The 15,566-nt window shown below is 35.2% G+C and overlaps 1 protein-coding gene across 2 annotated transcripts in view; it reads right to left on the reverse strand.

Moving 5' to 3' along the window:
• Window positions 1-851: 851 nt before the first annotated feature.
• The window catches only part of TLK1 (tousled like kinase 1), a 141,211-nt gene continuing 126,496 nt past the window's right edge, over window positions 852-15,566 (reverse strand). For both annotated transcript variants that reach the window (XM_023623113.2, XM_023623112.2), the window contains 3 exons: window positions 13,258-13,369; window positions 12,232-12,339; window positions 852-3,760 (listed from right to left, as the gene is read on the reverse strand). In XM_023623113.2, the coding sequence (XP_023478881.1) occupies window positions 3,584-3,760; window positions 12,232-12,339; window positions 13,258-13,369 (397 nt within the window). In that variant the 3' untranslated portion in view covers window positions 852-3,583. The remainder of the gene's footprint in view (window positions 3,761-12,231; window positions 12,340-13,257; window positions 13,370-15,566) is intronic.

Raw genomic sequence — 15,566 nt, forward strand, 5'->3', positions numbered from 1 at the left:
ATTTTTGAAGTTGGTTTATACACATTTAGTCAAATCTTTCCCATTCAAAAATTAAAGAATTCCCAGGGGAGAAATCCTCAAAAATCAACAGATAAAGTATATAAATTCTAAAACTGTTGCAGAATTCCTGAAATTCAGGAATGAGAATTCTAATAGTATGACTTATAAACTAGATGCTAAATGCACTCCCCCCCCCCCCCCGCTTTTTCTCCCCAAATCCCCCCAGTACATAGTTGTATATTTTAGTTGTGGGTCCTTCTAGATGTGGCATGTGGGATGCCACCTCAGCATGGCCTGATGAGCGGTGCCATATTCACACCCAGGATCCAAACCAGCGAAACCCTGGGCCGCTGAAACAGAGCACGTGAACTTAACCCCTCAGCCACAGGGCTGGCCCCTAAACGCACTTTTTGAATTAGATTAAGCCTACAGAACATTAAAGTTTAGTATATTTGGGAGGGAAATTATCACCTAACACGTCAAAATTTAAAGTGGGATTAGAGAAAGATCTGCCAATGTGATTTTAAAGGTATAAATAAGACTGTCTTTTTTCACACACAAATCCAACAGCAATGTAATTAAATTCTAGAGTAAACTAACAATCTAAAAGGACAGCAGAGTCTGCACTGCCACTAAAACATAGCTAATAACATCTGATGATAATCAACATTATTGCATTTAATAAGTAACGATGAACAGCAAAACAAACAATATACTCTTAAAATGTTTCACTGAAGCTCTCCACCACTTTGGCTTCATGTAATGAGGTATCTGTAAAAGTATTTGTTCACATTTTATGTCCCTTTAACCGGAAAGAGTTCTGTTTTTTAGGAGAAGGGGATGGCAGCCAGTAAGGAAAAAAATAGACCGAGACTTTATTTTTGAAAAACAACCAAGTATCTACCCAACTCCCCGACTTACAGATTATTAGGATGATTTCTACCCTTACTTCCTCTCAACATGCACACACTATAGCTAATTCACATCGAAGAAACTTTAAAATTATATGCAAAAACTGTACATTTTACCTTGCATCAGTGCTGACTCTCAAAGGGAGAAGACCTTGGCTACTGTCTTAGGGATACAAGACATGCTTTAATTCTGAAGACAAAATTCAAGAGACCAGAAAACAATTTAAGCTTCAAAGGATATTAGAGCCAAAGATCGCCAGAACAACTGAAATTATTTAGTGAAAGACACCGATTTCCCACGTGAAGATAACAGTAAATTATTCAATTTGGCTCAGCTGGCCATCTTGTACTTGCTGGGTAACTGACATAGTACCCTAAACCTATAGCTTTTGTTTGGAAAACTTTAAGATGAAGAGACAGTCTATGAGTTAATTCATCTCCAATACATCTTTGATTCTAAATGATTACCAAACCCAGGTCAGGGAAGCAGTTTTATGGCTTGTTTTCCTCCTTTCCTACATTTTGACAGCAGCAGTCATTTTCATTCATTTGAAATTAATATGGTAAAGCAGTGATCTAGGCTAGGTCTATACTAATTCAACTTCATGTGAGATGTACAGTCCACTTAATCTCTCACCAAAATTTTAAGCAAAACTGGGCATTTTCTTTTAATTCAGGACTTCAAATAATAGTTACTATATGAACATAGCACTTTATGATTTGGAAAGATAAAAACCCAAAACAACAAAACTGAAAAATTTTCGGGCAGCACCTAAAGCACTCAATCAATGCTAACATTTCATTACTGTGTCAATATTTTTTTTATAGGATTTCTATCTTAATCTACAGAGGAGCAGGTATAGCCCTTACGCCATTCCTGATAGTGCTAAGTGTTACTTACCTAGGATTAGCCTTGATAATGGTTATTAGGTTTACTTTAACAGCTTGAAACACTTTATACTTGTCTTGAAGTATACTTAAAGGATTTATTCAGCTGATTCTTAAGTAAAGGAGCCAAATCAGTCAATACCCTAAATCTTGAAAGCTCCCTTCGAATGTAATTTTCATAGTCTTTAAATTTTAACTGTCATTGTTTATTACTGTTTTGGCTACATTCTCTACAATTTCAGCAGCATCTTAAAGAGACAATGTGTCTATATACAACGAAGAAACAAAATGGCTTGCAACATCAGAAATAAGAGCCACAGTTTAACTGTACAATATTAAGGAGAATCTGTTGTAAGTTATAGCCTCCTTTTCGGCAACATGGACAACTTACATGTAAGTATCAGCATTATGAATGTGACAATAAAGAAATAATCTTACAGGAGTGAAATACAGCATCCTGAAAAATAATGGTTTCTACCATACAAGGCAATTAGAAAATGTTCACATTTTAACAAATCTGTACAAACCACAAGAAACTTGTTTATGGGACCATCATCCCATCTTGCTGATAAGAACCTTCTAGAAATGTAGAATAACCATGAACAGTTTATAAATCTAGTATCTATGTGCTCCACAGCCCTAGAACCCAAGAAACTGATTTAGAGAACTCTACAAGTCCAACATGGATCAGTTTTACATGCCTTGATTGTTAATGAATGTCCGCTTTTAATATCACTCTATGATGTACAGTCGACTTGCACCTTTAAGGAGGTCATTCGATTTTTTAGCAAAGAAGCAACATCATTTAGCAGCAATTAAAGCGCCTTCAAGAAGACTTAAAAAAAATACAATATCCAATTAGAAAAGCCCTATTTTTAAACATTTGTACAAGAATAAGCTGCTGAAACTTGGTAATTGAAATACGACATCTGTACAACAATTTACAATAGAGCTAGAAGGGAATTTATCATTATCCTGCATAGAACTGGTCTGCATTTGGTTACATACTGTCACTTGTTTTAATGAACAAGGCCTGGTAATAAAAGAAAAATATCTGTTAATTGTAACATGTTGAAAACACTGGAGATATTACAATTTAGTGAATTCAACTGATTTCAAAACAAGCAGCTCATTTTGTCAAGGGTGTAAAGTATCTGAGCTCTCCCTTTAACATAACCAGTGAAAAAAACGGACATGATTTCGAGGTACAACTTGGTAAAAGCCAGAACAAGCAAATGACAAAGTCTAACTTTGTCCAGAGTCTAACTCTCACATTCTATTACTATAAAACACAACTGTCACTGTCATTCAGTTCTTACTTTGGTTTCAGCAGGTAACTGCCGAATGCTGAAGAATGTATCCAGGCACTATAGTTCTTGTGTGAGAAATATGTCTCATATTTTTTTCATGTGTTTTTAAATAATGAAAAACTACCCTTCATATTAGAACTCTCTAGTAACAACCAAATGTATTTAAGTATTATAAACGTTATTTACAGTGTTCCCCCAAACAAACAAAAAACCATTTTTCTTCTATCTTAACATGGTACTCCTGTTTCTGTGCAACAGGCCGTCATCCTTCACTGCTCAAGGTTATAGTCAGAAGTGTACATTTATTCATTGTCCATGATCCAGTCTCATACAAATGACGCTATGAAGAACTTCATCACAGTTCTCAACCATGTCCTGTGTAAAAAAGAAAACAACAAAAACACTCAAATGCTCTCAAACTCAAGTGTGCATCTGGAAGCAATTCAAAGATATCATGCCAGTTTTGGAGGGAAGTCAGTAAGTAATTATGCTTGAAGAAGGGGGTGTAGGGGATGCTGTCAGCCCAGCCATGTGTAAGTTTCCTGAAGAATTTGATCTTCTCATGTGCGGGAGAAGGTATGGGTCATTTGCCAGTTGGTGCACATCAAATCGATCTTCTTTTCGGTATGCCAAACAGCGTCTTATAAAGGCCTTTAAAAAAAAAAAAAAAAGTCATCTAAGGCCCCCTTTTAAATATCAATCAACTGAACCCTTTAGAAGGATGGACAAAGTTAAGACAATAAATAGATTTCATTTTATTAGAGGTTCAAGCCTTAAAAAATGTTTTTCTGCAGCAAGAAAATTCTCATTCCAAATTCAACTTTTAACTCATAGCCCCTAGTGGTTCACTTTATAGTCTAACTTTTTTTTTTCCCATCACTGTACAAATGTGCCCTTGTACCCTTTTCGCCCACCCCCTCTGGTAACCCAATCTATTCCCTGTGTCTAAGCATTTGTTTGTTGTTTTTTTAATCTTCTCCATATGAGTGAAATCATACTGTATTTGGCTTTCTCTGTTTAACTTATTTCTCTCAGCATAATACCCTTAAGATCCATCCATGTTGTCACAAATGGCAAGATTTCATCCTTTTATGGCTGAATAGTATTTCATCATATATATACACACCACATCATCTTTTATATTTATTTATTTATTTGAGGTCATACAGGTTTACAACATATAAATTTCAGGTGTACATCATTTTTCAACTTCTGTAGATTGCATTACGTTCACCAGCAAAAGTCTAGTTGGCATCCATCACCATACACATGTGCCCCTTTGCCCTTCCCCCTGCCCCCTTGCCTTCTGGTTCCCACCAATCTGTTCTCCATATTAATGTGTTTATCTTCCACATGAGTGAAGTCATACAATAATTGTCTTTCTCCATCTGACTTACTTTGCTTTGCACAATACCCTCAAGGTCCACCCACGTTGTCACAAATGGCATGATACGTCTTTTTTTATGGCTGAGTAGTAGTCCATTATATACTTCCTTATCCATTCATCCACTGATGGGCACTTAGGTTGTTTACAAGTCTTGGCTATTGTGAATAATGCTGCAGTGAACATGAGGGTGCATGTATCTTTTCAAATTCCTGTTTCCATGTTCTTTGGATACATATCCAGAAGTGGAATAGCTAGATCTTATGGTGTTTTCTATTCTTAATTTTTTGAGAAATCTCCATACTGTTTTCCATAGTGGCTTCACCAGTTTACATTCCCACAGCAGTGTTTGAGGGTTCCTTTTTCTCCACATCCTTACCAACACTTGTTATTTCTTGTCTTTTTAATAACAGCCATTCTGACAGGCATGATATGGTATCTCACTCTGGTTTTGATTTGCATTTCTCTAATAATTAGTGATGTTGAGTATCTCTTCATGTGCCTGTTGGCCATCTGTGTATTTTCTTTGGAAAAATGTCTGTTTACATCCTCTGCCCAGTTTTTAATCGGCTTTTTTTGTTGTTGAGTTGTATGAGTCCTTTACATATTTTGGATATTAACCCCTTATCAGATATATGACTTGCAAATATTTTCTCCCAATTGGTAGGTTGTCTTTTCATTTTGTTGATGGTTTGCTTTGCCATGGAGAAGCTTTTTAGTTTGATGTAGTCCCATTTGTTTATTTTTTCTTTTGTTTCCCTTGCCTGAGGAGACACAGTATTCAATAAGATATTGCTAAGATTGACATCAAAGAGTGTGCTATGTTTTCTTCCAGGAGTTTTATGGATTCAGGTCCCACATTCAAGTCTTTAATCCACTTTGAGTTATTTTTTGTGTATGGTCTAATATAATGGTTAACTTTCATTCTTTTGCATATATAGTCTAAATTATTTTTGCTACCATTTAAACTTACTGCTGGAAAGCTGCATTCTTTCTTTAAGTGCAATAAAATATACATAATATAAAAAGTAGCATTTTAATCCTTTTGGAGTGTACAATTCCGTGACATTAAGTACATTCACAGTGTTGTGCAACATCACCATTATCCATCTTCAGAACTTTTTCATCATTCAAAACTGAAATTCTGTACCCATTAAACAATAACTCCCCAATCCTCCTTCCCCCAAGCATTGGCAACCACTATTCTATGCTCTTTACCATCTGACTATTCTAGATACCTTATAGTGGAAACATACAATATTTATTTGTCCTTGTGTGTTGCTTATTTCATTCAGCATAAGAGTCATCCGTTGTAGCATGCATGAGAATTTTGTTCATTTTTAAGGCTGAATAGTATTCCACTGCATGTATATGCCACATTTTGTTTATCCATTTATCTGTTGATTGACATGTTTTAGTTTTTTCTACCTTTTAGCTATTGTGAATAATGCTGTTATGAATGATCTGTGTGAGTCCCTGCTTTCATGTTTTTTGGGGTATTTACCTAGAAGTGGAATTGCTGGATCATATGGTATTTTTTTTTTTTTGCAGTATAATTGACATATAACATTGTATTCGTTTCAGGTGTACAACATGATTCAACATTTGTATATACTGTGAAATTATCATCACAATAAATCTAGTTAATATTACAAATTAGCACAAATGTTTTTCTTGTGATGAGAACTTTTAAGATCTTTTCTCTCAGCAACTTTTAAATATACAATACAGTATTATTAACTATAGTCATCATACTGTACATTATATCCCCAGGACATTCTATAATTGGAAATTTGTATCCTTTGACCCCCTTCATCCAAACCAACCCCACTCCCCCCCACCTCTGGCAACCACCAATGTGTTCTCTATATCCATGAGCTCTTTTTTATTTTTTTAAAGATCTGACATATAAGATCATACGGTATGTCTATTTCTGACTTAATTCACTTAGCATAACGCCCTTAAGCTCCATCCATGCTGTTGCAAATGGCAAGATTTCCTTCTTTTTAATGGCTAATATTCCATTGTATATATATACACCACAGTTTCTTTATCCACTTATCCATTGATGGACAACTTAGGTTGCTTCCATGCCTTGGCAGTTGTAAATAATGCTACAATTAACATGGGGTGCATGTTTCTTTTTGAGTTAGTGTTTTCCTTTTCTTCAGATAAATACCCAGCAGCAGAATTGCCAGATCATATGATATTTCTAGTTTTAATTTTTTGAGGAACCTTATTGTTTTCCAAATTACATTCCTACCAACAGTGCCCAAGTGTTCCCTTTTCTCCACATCCTCTCCAACATTTCTTGTCTTTCTGATGACAGCCATTCTAACAGATATGAGGTGATAATTCATTGTGGTTTTGATTTGCATTTTCCTGATTTACCAGTGATGTTGAGCATCTTTTCATGCACCTGTTAGCCATGTGAATGTCTTCCTCGGAAAAATGTCTATTAAATTTTCTGCCTATTTTTAAATTGGACTTTTTGTTGTTGTTGAGTTGTATGAGTTCTTTATATATTTTGGATATTAAGCCCTCATCAGATATATGGTTTGCAAATATTCTCTCCCATTCAGTAGGATGCCTTTTCATTTTGATGGTTTCCTTTGCTGTGCAAGCAGCTTTTTCATTTGATGCAATCCCACTTATTTTTGCTTTTGTTGCCTTTGCTATTAGTGTCAAATCCAAATAATCCTCTCCAAGACTGACGTCAAGAGCTTAACTGTCTACATTTCTTCTAGAAGGTTTATGGTTTTAGGTATTATGTTCAAGACTTTCATCCATTTTGAGTTAATTTTTGTGTATGGTCTAAGATAGTGGTCCAGTTTCATTCTTTTGCATGTGGCTGTCCAGTTTTCCCAGCACCATTTATTGAAGATACTGCCTTTCTCCATTGTATATTCATGCGCCCTTTGTTGTAAATTAATCACTCATACCTGTGTGGATTTATTTCTGTGCTCTCTATTCTCTTCCATAGATCTATGTGTCTGTTTTTATGCCAATACCATACTGTTTTGATTACTACAGCTATGAAATATAGTTTGAAATCAAGAAGCATAATGCCTCCACCTTTGTTTTTCTTTCTCAAGATTGCTTTGGCTATTCATGGTCTTCTGTGGTTCCACAGAAATTTTAGGATTGTTTGTCCTATTTCTGTGAATAAAGCCATTGGAATTTTGATAGGATTGCATTGAATCTGTGGATTGCTTTGGGTAGTATGGACTTTTTAACAATATTAATTTTACCAATCCATGAGCATAGAATATCTTTCCATTTGAGTCTTTTTTTTTTTTTTTTTTTTTGCTGAGAAGACTAGCCCTGGGCTAACATCTGTGCCAATCTTCCTCTATTTTATATATTTTATATGTGCCACAGCATGGCTGATCAGTGGTGTAGGTCCACGCCCAGGATCTCAACCGGGGCCACCGAAGCAAACCACGCTGAACTTAACCACTAAGCCATGGTGCTGGCCCCTCCGTTTGTGTCTTTTATCAATGTCTTATAGTTTTCAGTATACAGGTCTTTCATCTCCTTGGTTAAATTTATTTGTAGGTATTTTATTCTTTTTGATGAAACTGTAAATGGGTTATTTTATTTTCTCTCATAAGTTTATTAATGTAGAGAAATACAACAGATTTTTGTATATTGATTTTGTATCCTGCAACTGTACTGAATTCGTTCATTAGTTCTAACAGTTTTTTTGTAGAGTCTTTAGGGTTTTCTACATATAATAGCATGTTATCTGCAAATAGTGACAGTTTTAATTCTTCCTTTCTGATTTGGATTCCTTTTATTTCCTTTTCTTGCCTAATTGCTCTGGCTAGGATTTCCAGTACCATGCTGAATGTGGAAAGCTGAATTTCTTAGAAAATTCTGGAGACTTTTTTTCTTCTAGAATTTTTCTTCTGCTAAAACAATCCTCTCACTCTCCTTCCATTTTATTATCAGCATAGTTTGGCCAGAGGTAATTATGCCATTTTTGGCCATAATATTTTTTTCCTGTTGAGCATAAAGACTTTCTTTAGATGAAAGGAATACTGAAGTGACACTTCTATTGGTGTTTTCATTTCCTAGGTTAACACTGTGTATCAGGACACTTTTGAAAAACCTAAATAATGGAATAATGGAATATAATAATGACTGTTTTTTTTTACTGAGTTCATAAATAGTTTACATCAATGTGAGATTTCAGTTGCACATTATTTCTTGTCTGTTACCACATAGGTTCCCCCCCACCACTCTTCCCCTGGTAACCAGTGAACTGTTTTCTTTGTCCACGTATTTGTTTATATTCCACATATGAGTGAAATCATCTGGTGTTTGTCTTTCTCAGACTGGCTTATTTTGCTTAGCATAATTCTCACCAGGTCCTTCAATGTTATTGCAAATGGGATGAATTTGTCATTTTATGGCTGAGTAGTATTCCATTGTATATATGTACCACATCATCTTTATCCAGTCATCAGTCAATGGGCACTTGGATTGTTTCCGTGTCTTAGCTATTGTGAATAGTGCTGCAATGAACATGGGGGGACATATGTTATTTGGGATTGTTGATTTCAAGTTGTTTGGGTAGATACCCAGTAGTGGGATAGCTGGGTCATATAGTATTTCCATTTTTCCTTTTTTGAGGAGTCTCCATACTGTTTTCCATAGTGGCTGCACCAGTTTGCATTCCCACCAGCAGTGTATGATGGTTCCCTTTTCTCCACACCCTCTCCAACATTTGTTATTTTTAGTCTTAGTGATTATAGCCATTTTAACAGGCTGAAGGTGATTATCTTAGTGTGGTTTTGATTTGCATTTCCCTGATGATTAGTGACATTGAACATCTTTTCATGTGTTTGTTGGCCATCTGTACATCTTGTTTTGAAAAATCTCTGTTCATATCCTCTGCCCATTTTTTGATTGGGTTGTTTGTTTTTTATTGTTCAGTTGTGTGAGTTCCTTATATATTATGGAGATTAGCCCCTTGTCAGATATATGATTTGCAAACATTTTCTCCCAATTGGTGGGTTGTCTCTTTGTTTTGATTCTAGTTTCTTTTGCCTTGCAGAAGCTCTTTAGTCTGACGAACTCCCATTTGTTTTTCTTTTGTTTCCCTTGTCTGAGAAGACATGGTATTCGAAAAGATCCTTTTTAGTTTGACGTCAAAGAGTGTACTACTGATGTTATCTTCCAGGAGTTTTATAGTTTCAGGACATATCTTCAAGTCTTTGATCCATTTTGAGTTTATTTTTGTGTAAGGCGTGAGATAGTGGTCTACCTTCATTCTTTTGCATGTGGCTGTCCAGTTTTCCCAACACCATTTATGGAAGAGACTATCTTTTCTACTGTATCTTCTTGGCACCTTTGTTGAAGATCAGCTGTCCGTAGATCACTATCTTTTTTCCTTCTCAAACTGGCTTTATATATTCTATCCTTGAAAATAGCTTCTTACGTTATACTTCAATAAAGATTTTTTATATTTTTTAAAAAGGTCACAAATCATAAGTGTACAACACAAAGTGAATATATCTATTTAATTCAAGAAAAAGAACTTTACCAGAACCTGCTAAGTCTCTTCATGCCGCCTTCCAGGCACTGGCTCTGCCCCCAGCCTACCTGGGTAACCTCTATCCTGACTTCTAATGCCATAGTTGAGTTTTTATTATTTCTTTACATAAATGGAATGATAGATTATTTTCTCCTTTGCCTGGTTTCTTTCATCTAATATTATATGTGAGAGATTCATACATTTTTTGCAAAAGATAAAACATTCTTAAGGGATAATTGTTTCCCTTTCTTATTGCTCACACTAGAAATAACCTTAGCTTATCTTGAAATTCTTAATTGCCACATAAATTCACGAATTAAAGTATCTGTAGGAAAACTAAGATATATAACTTTAAGTCAAAGTTTAACCATATTAAGAAGTAACTCTTGCATTTTCTTTGCTCTGATATTTATTAAAAGTAATTTTTTTCTCTAAAAACAAACTAGCTCTTCCCATTATCATACCATGGTTAGCTTACTCACATTCATCAGAAGTCTTTCTGATCCCATAGGTTTTATCTTTTTAAGTCTTTAATAAATAAAAAAAGTTTCAGAGACCACTCTGAAAATGATTAAGATGGAGGAAAGAAATTCAAGAGTGACTGATATGTTGAAGACAGAGTGTGAGAGGATGAAAAGTACCAACAGCAAGGTTAAAAAGTCTGTGAGGAGTAATGTACTTAAGATGCCCACACAAGGTCAACGGAGGTACTTGGTGAAGGAGGACAAGAGGTTAGAAAAACCAACAATGTGACCTTCCCCAGATTCCAAAACAGTGATTGTGGCACCTATAAAGAGCCTAGGCTCGAACCAGAGATGCCTAAATGGGACTTCTTTTTGGCACACTACACTAATTCCTGGTCATTTTTGTCAGTATTAAGAAAAAAAAAGGATCTTGCATTGACTAAATTTAGTTTCTGTTCTCACTGATGCTGTAGATAGAAAGGGAAGACAAAATTTAGACGCTAGTTACTATCAAAATCTTTTTAAAGGAGTCATATTTACCTCTTGAAAATAATTGTGCTTTAAAGAAAGGATATGTTATCTTTTTAATTGTCAAAATCTTCTAAAAATCATTCAAACAACTTGCAAAAAACCAATAAAGATGTTACAGAAAATGAAATAGAGGACAGTTCCAATAAATACTGAGATTAACAAAAAGCAGTACATTTTCAATTCAAAGGCCACTATGACCTCGATCAGGGGCAAGATCCAGCAGTGCGTATCTATACTCTGAGAGTATAGAAACTATATAATGCCTGTTTATGAATTATTCTTATGGCCTATTCATACCAGAGAAAACGGGAACTTCATGTGCTTTTTACGAATTTCACAGGGTTTAAAAAAAGAGAAGACTCCAATGGGGGAGTCACAGAAAAATGAGCTTTGTGATGAGTATAAAAAAACAAGAGTAAAAATACAAATGTGAAAGGCCAACAGGATGAAGGGAAGATATTAAATACCATAAAAGTTTTGCTATTTCATGTTATTACACAGACATTTATAAATTAGAACTACAGGAAGCTGTCTGTTATAGATTCACAGACTGCTACACATAGCAGAGCAGACGATGAGGTCAGGCTTTCTCAAGAGCTAGTGCAGCACAGCATAATGGACAAAGGTGTGCATTCTGGAGTCTAGGAGAAGCGGATATGTTGAGCCACAGCTCTGCCATTTTATTAGCTGGTCTGATTCTGGACAAGGTACTTTTGCTATGGCTTGCCTGGTTTCCTACTTTATAAAATGGGAATAACAAAAATACCTATATTTAAAAAGTTTAAAAAGATAACATATAAAAAGTATGAACACAATGTCTAGCACATAATAAGCATTAAATAAATGGCAGTTATTACTACTTTTATTATTTCTTACACACTTAAATATCTCAGTATTAACATAAGCTGATATGTAAAACATAAAGGTAACAACAGGCCCAGATCTTGTGATTTTCCCTAATTTTCAAAGCAAGTTGGTACAAACAAAGAACCAGGGACCATATTTGGGTCCTTAAAAGATGAAAACTATCATAACCAAGGGCCTAAGCAACTCTTTCTCACAGAGCAAATCACCAGCCCCTACTGGACAGACTTTCCTGTGGTAGCAATCCCTTTTACTTTACTTACTAAGTACTTATTTTGTTTTAAGCACAATTTATGAAATAACATTTACTTCAAAAACATTTACATAAACTTAATACCTTTGCCTCACTGCTTACAACCGGTTTTACAGGGAACTGGACTTCTGTGGCTTTCAATATTGTGTTTTCTTGAAGAATGTCTTGTTGAGATTGATTGTGACCAAATGGCTTAAAAAACAACAACAATAATAAAATGTTGAGAAATTTATCTCACAAAATATTTAAACAGAGATATTGTTGTCAATAAATTCCCAAAATACAAATGATTTGTGTTCTAAAAAATCCTGTCAGTTATTTGGAAGTTGGGATACAATCTCATAGAAACAGGTTATAACTGATAGCAGGCTGCAAAAGCCCATCTAATCAATCCTCAACATGGCTGAAACACTGCAAATACACCATAGAAAATAATGCTGCTGCAATATAAGTAATAAAGATAAAATACAAACAAAAAGAAATTTAAAACTTTGAATGTTTAAAAAATAAAGTTTGATTAGAGAAGAGATAAAGAAGTAGTGGAAATCTCTGTAAAAAGCCCAAAGAATAAAATAAATGAAATAGCTCTGGTTTTGGTCCTAACTTGCAGTGAATTCCCAGACAAGTCCCTTAACCTCTCTTTCCATACTGAGGAAGGGATTAGATATCATCTATGGGAACCTGTAGTTCCCACTTTAATATAAAGAGGGGTTTGCGAAGAATTGAGATTAAGTTTGATGGAATTTCCCTGAGGAAGCACAGAGGGAAACTAGGCCTAGGCCAAACTGTGTGTGCATGGGGTAGAGGATGTGAGGAAGTGGGGAGAATAGAAGATAATGGAAAGTGTTCTGACTCCAGTTTAACAGGAGGAAATGTTAACACTGTTGACAGAGTGTTACTTCTCAAGGAAAAAAAGGCAAAAAGCAGGCCAAGTAAACTGTTGTGACATTAAAATAATTCTGATGCATAGAAATTTTAGGAAGAAATAGAGAAGAAGCCTAGCTTTCCTTGGAAGAATTTAAATTGACTTCAAGTTAATGAGACTTTGCATTTAAGAGGGGAAAATTCAACTTCTCTCTCTACAGCTGAATCTGGTCTACATTAACTTACCTTTCTACCGTAAAGACACTGAAAGAAGATGACTCCGACTGACCACACATCAACCTTGTTGGAAATCTTTGGTGGTTCTTTTCCAACTACAAAACATTCAGGAGGTAAATACCTATAGTTTTTTTTTTTTTTTTTTTTTGGAGAAAAAAGGCAAAGATACTATTAGCAATCTATAATTTAAAATTTTCTAAATGTAAAATCTTGGAATGCTCATTTTATCCATATACAAAGTTTAGAAATTTTATCAATGAAAATCACCAAACTTTTAAAGCATTTACATCCATGTATCATTTCACTCTAGAGCCAAAGCGTAAAACGTTGTGATACAGTATGCAATATATTTATATATAAAATATATATTATCTACAGAAATGAAAAATTATCATTAGAAATTATGATGTTCTAATTTGAATAAGTCTCTAATAATAGTAGAAGAAATCTTCTCCCATCTGCCTTTACCAGCATTCAAACTGTAGGCAGTTCTCTTCCTAAAACACATATCTGATCAGGTGGTTTTTTTTGTTTAAGGAATCTCAGCATGACTCACCGCCCAGGTGAGACCTCACATCTCGTTTGTAACACAAGACCCATCCTAATCTAGCAGCAACTTAAATTTCCAAAATCTGCACTCACCCCCTCTAACTGGCTAGGCAAAAACAATTCACTTGGTTCCCCACACAACTTTTTTTCCCCATGCTTTTGAATATGACAATCCCTAACCACTCCACTTCACGTGGTGAGCACCTTTTCTTCTTCAAGAACCCCCCCACCGACCTCCATAAGCCCTCTCTGCTACCCTCCAGGCAGAGCTTTCCTTCTTCCTCACATATGATGGCATCACTCTCAACTCACACTAGACTGTGAGCAGCTCAAGGAGCTCCTTTCATTATGCAGTTTCGAATACTAGCAGCGTCTGAAATACACTGAGTATTCAAAAATACTATTTTTCATTTGTAAGTACTATTTATAAGTTCATAATTTTAGATAAAGGAAAGGTAAAAATAAATGTCACCTTAGGTTATAAGTAAAAAGATCTATAGGGATACAAATATCTCAAACATCAAAAATTTAGATAAGTTAAAAACCCTGAAAAGGACTAATATAGATAAATGCAAATCTACTCTCTTTTTTTAGTTTTATACTCACTATGCTAAAATCATTTAAATTTCAGCAGGATGTTGACAGATCTCTTAAAAAACAGATTAAATTTCTTGAAGTAGAACCACCAAAGATGACCAATAACTTACTTGTGATGTAAATCCTTTCCTACCCCTCAAATCAAGTAAAAAGCCAGATTTGTTTTACGAATAAAAGTGGATATTTTGCGTAGGTCTACGTGTGTGTGACTGAAACAAGAATGGCTCTTAAACACTGCTATGCCATCTCTGGAGGCAAAAAGGAGTAAGAAGGGGAGGAATTGTAGGGATAGAGACAAAGCTTTCCAGGAAAAATGAGCACCAGGATTTAATGGATGAGTGCATTTAAGACCTTAGGGGAGGGAGGGACAAAACTGATTTTCTTCTAACTGATAAAGACAAAAGTTTAAGTTTCTGGGGATGAATGGTAATTTGTAAAAGCACTATATACATGTATTCTAAAAGTCTGAACAGGACATCTCAGTTTACCAAATACATAACTAAAAAACTAATATGACTGTAGAAAACTAACCATGTTTTGGAATGCTGTTTCTACGGGAAATACAGCCCAGGTTCCTACATGGAAATGCCACAACTATATCCTCCTTCCTATACAGCCCTCTAAATATAAGGTTTCCTGTCTCATGCCCAGCTGTCAGAGGGAAACTTCCTTGCCCTGCCCTACACTAGCGAAGCCAGAGTGAGAGGGAAACGACACAGGGGGAGTTTTCCATACTGTTCCAGAGGACCACGGGTTCTACCAAGAAGCTTTGTTTTTGTTGGTTTTATTTTTTAGGATTCTAAGATTTTCTTGTGAAAAAAGGAGCCTTGTTGCTAAAAGGAAAAAGTCTCAAGACTACTGATTGAGGATACTTTCGGGGTTTACTAGTTTGAATGATAATTTTCTTTAAATGTGAAAAAAAAAAAATCCATGACATATTATCTTATTCGCATTCCTAGAAAGTGCCATAAGCAGAATTTGAAACTTTAAAATGGTTTTAAAAGAATACATGAACGTGACTAATCCCTATTCATGAAAGGTAAAGTCCACACAGATCTGCGACATCTTATGGAACCGGTTATTATGTGCTCAGGCTAACTGTGTGCAGACTGTTCCAGAAACCCTCATGTCACATTTATGTTTCTAGCCATTATATTGTTCACTGAAGCTGA

The sequence above is a fragment of the Equus caballus genome, chromosome 18 (assembly GCF_041296265.1).
Source record: "Equus caballus isolate H_3958 breed thoroughbred chromosome 18, TB-T2T, whole genome shotgun sequence".
NCBI lineage: Eukaryota > Metazoa > Chordata > Mammalia > Perissodactyla > Equidae > Equus > Equus caballus.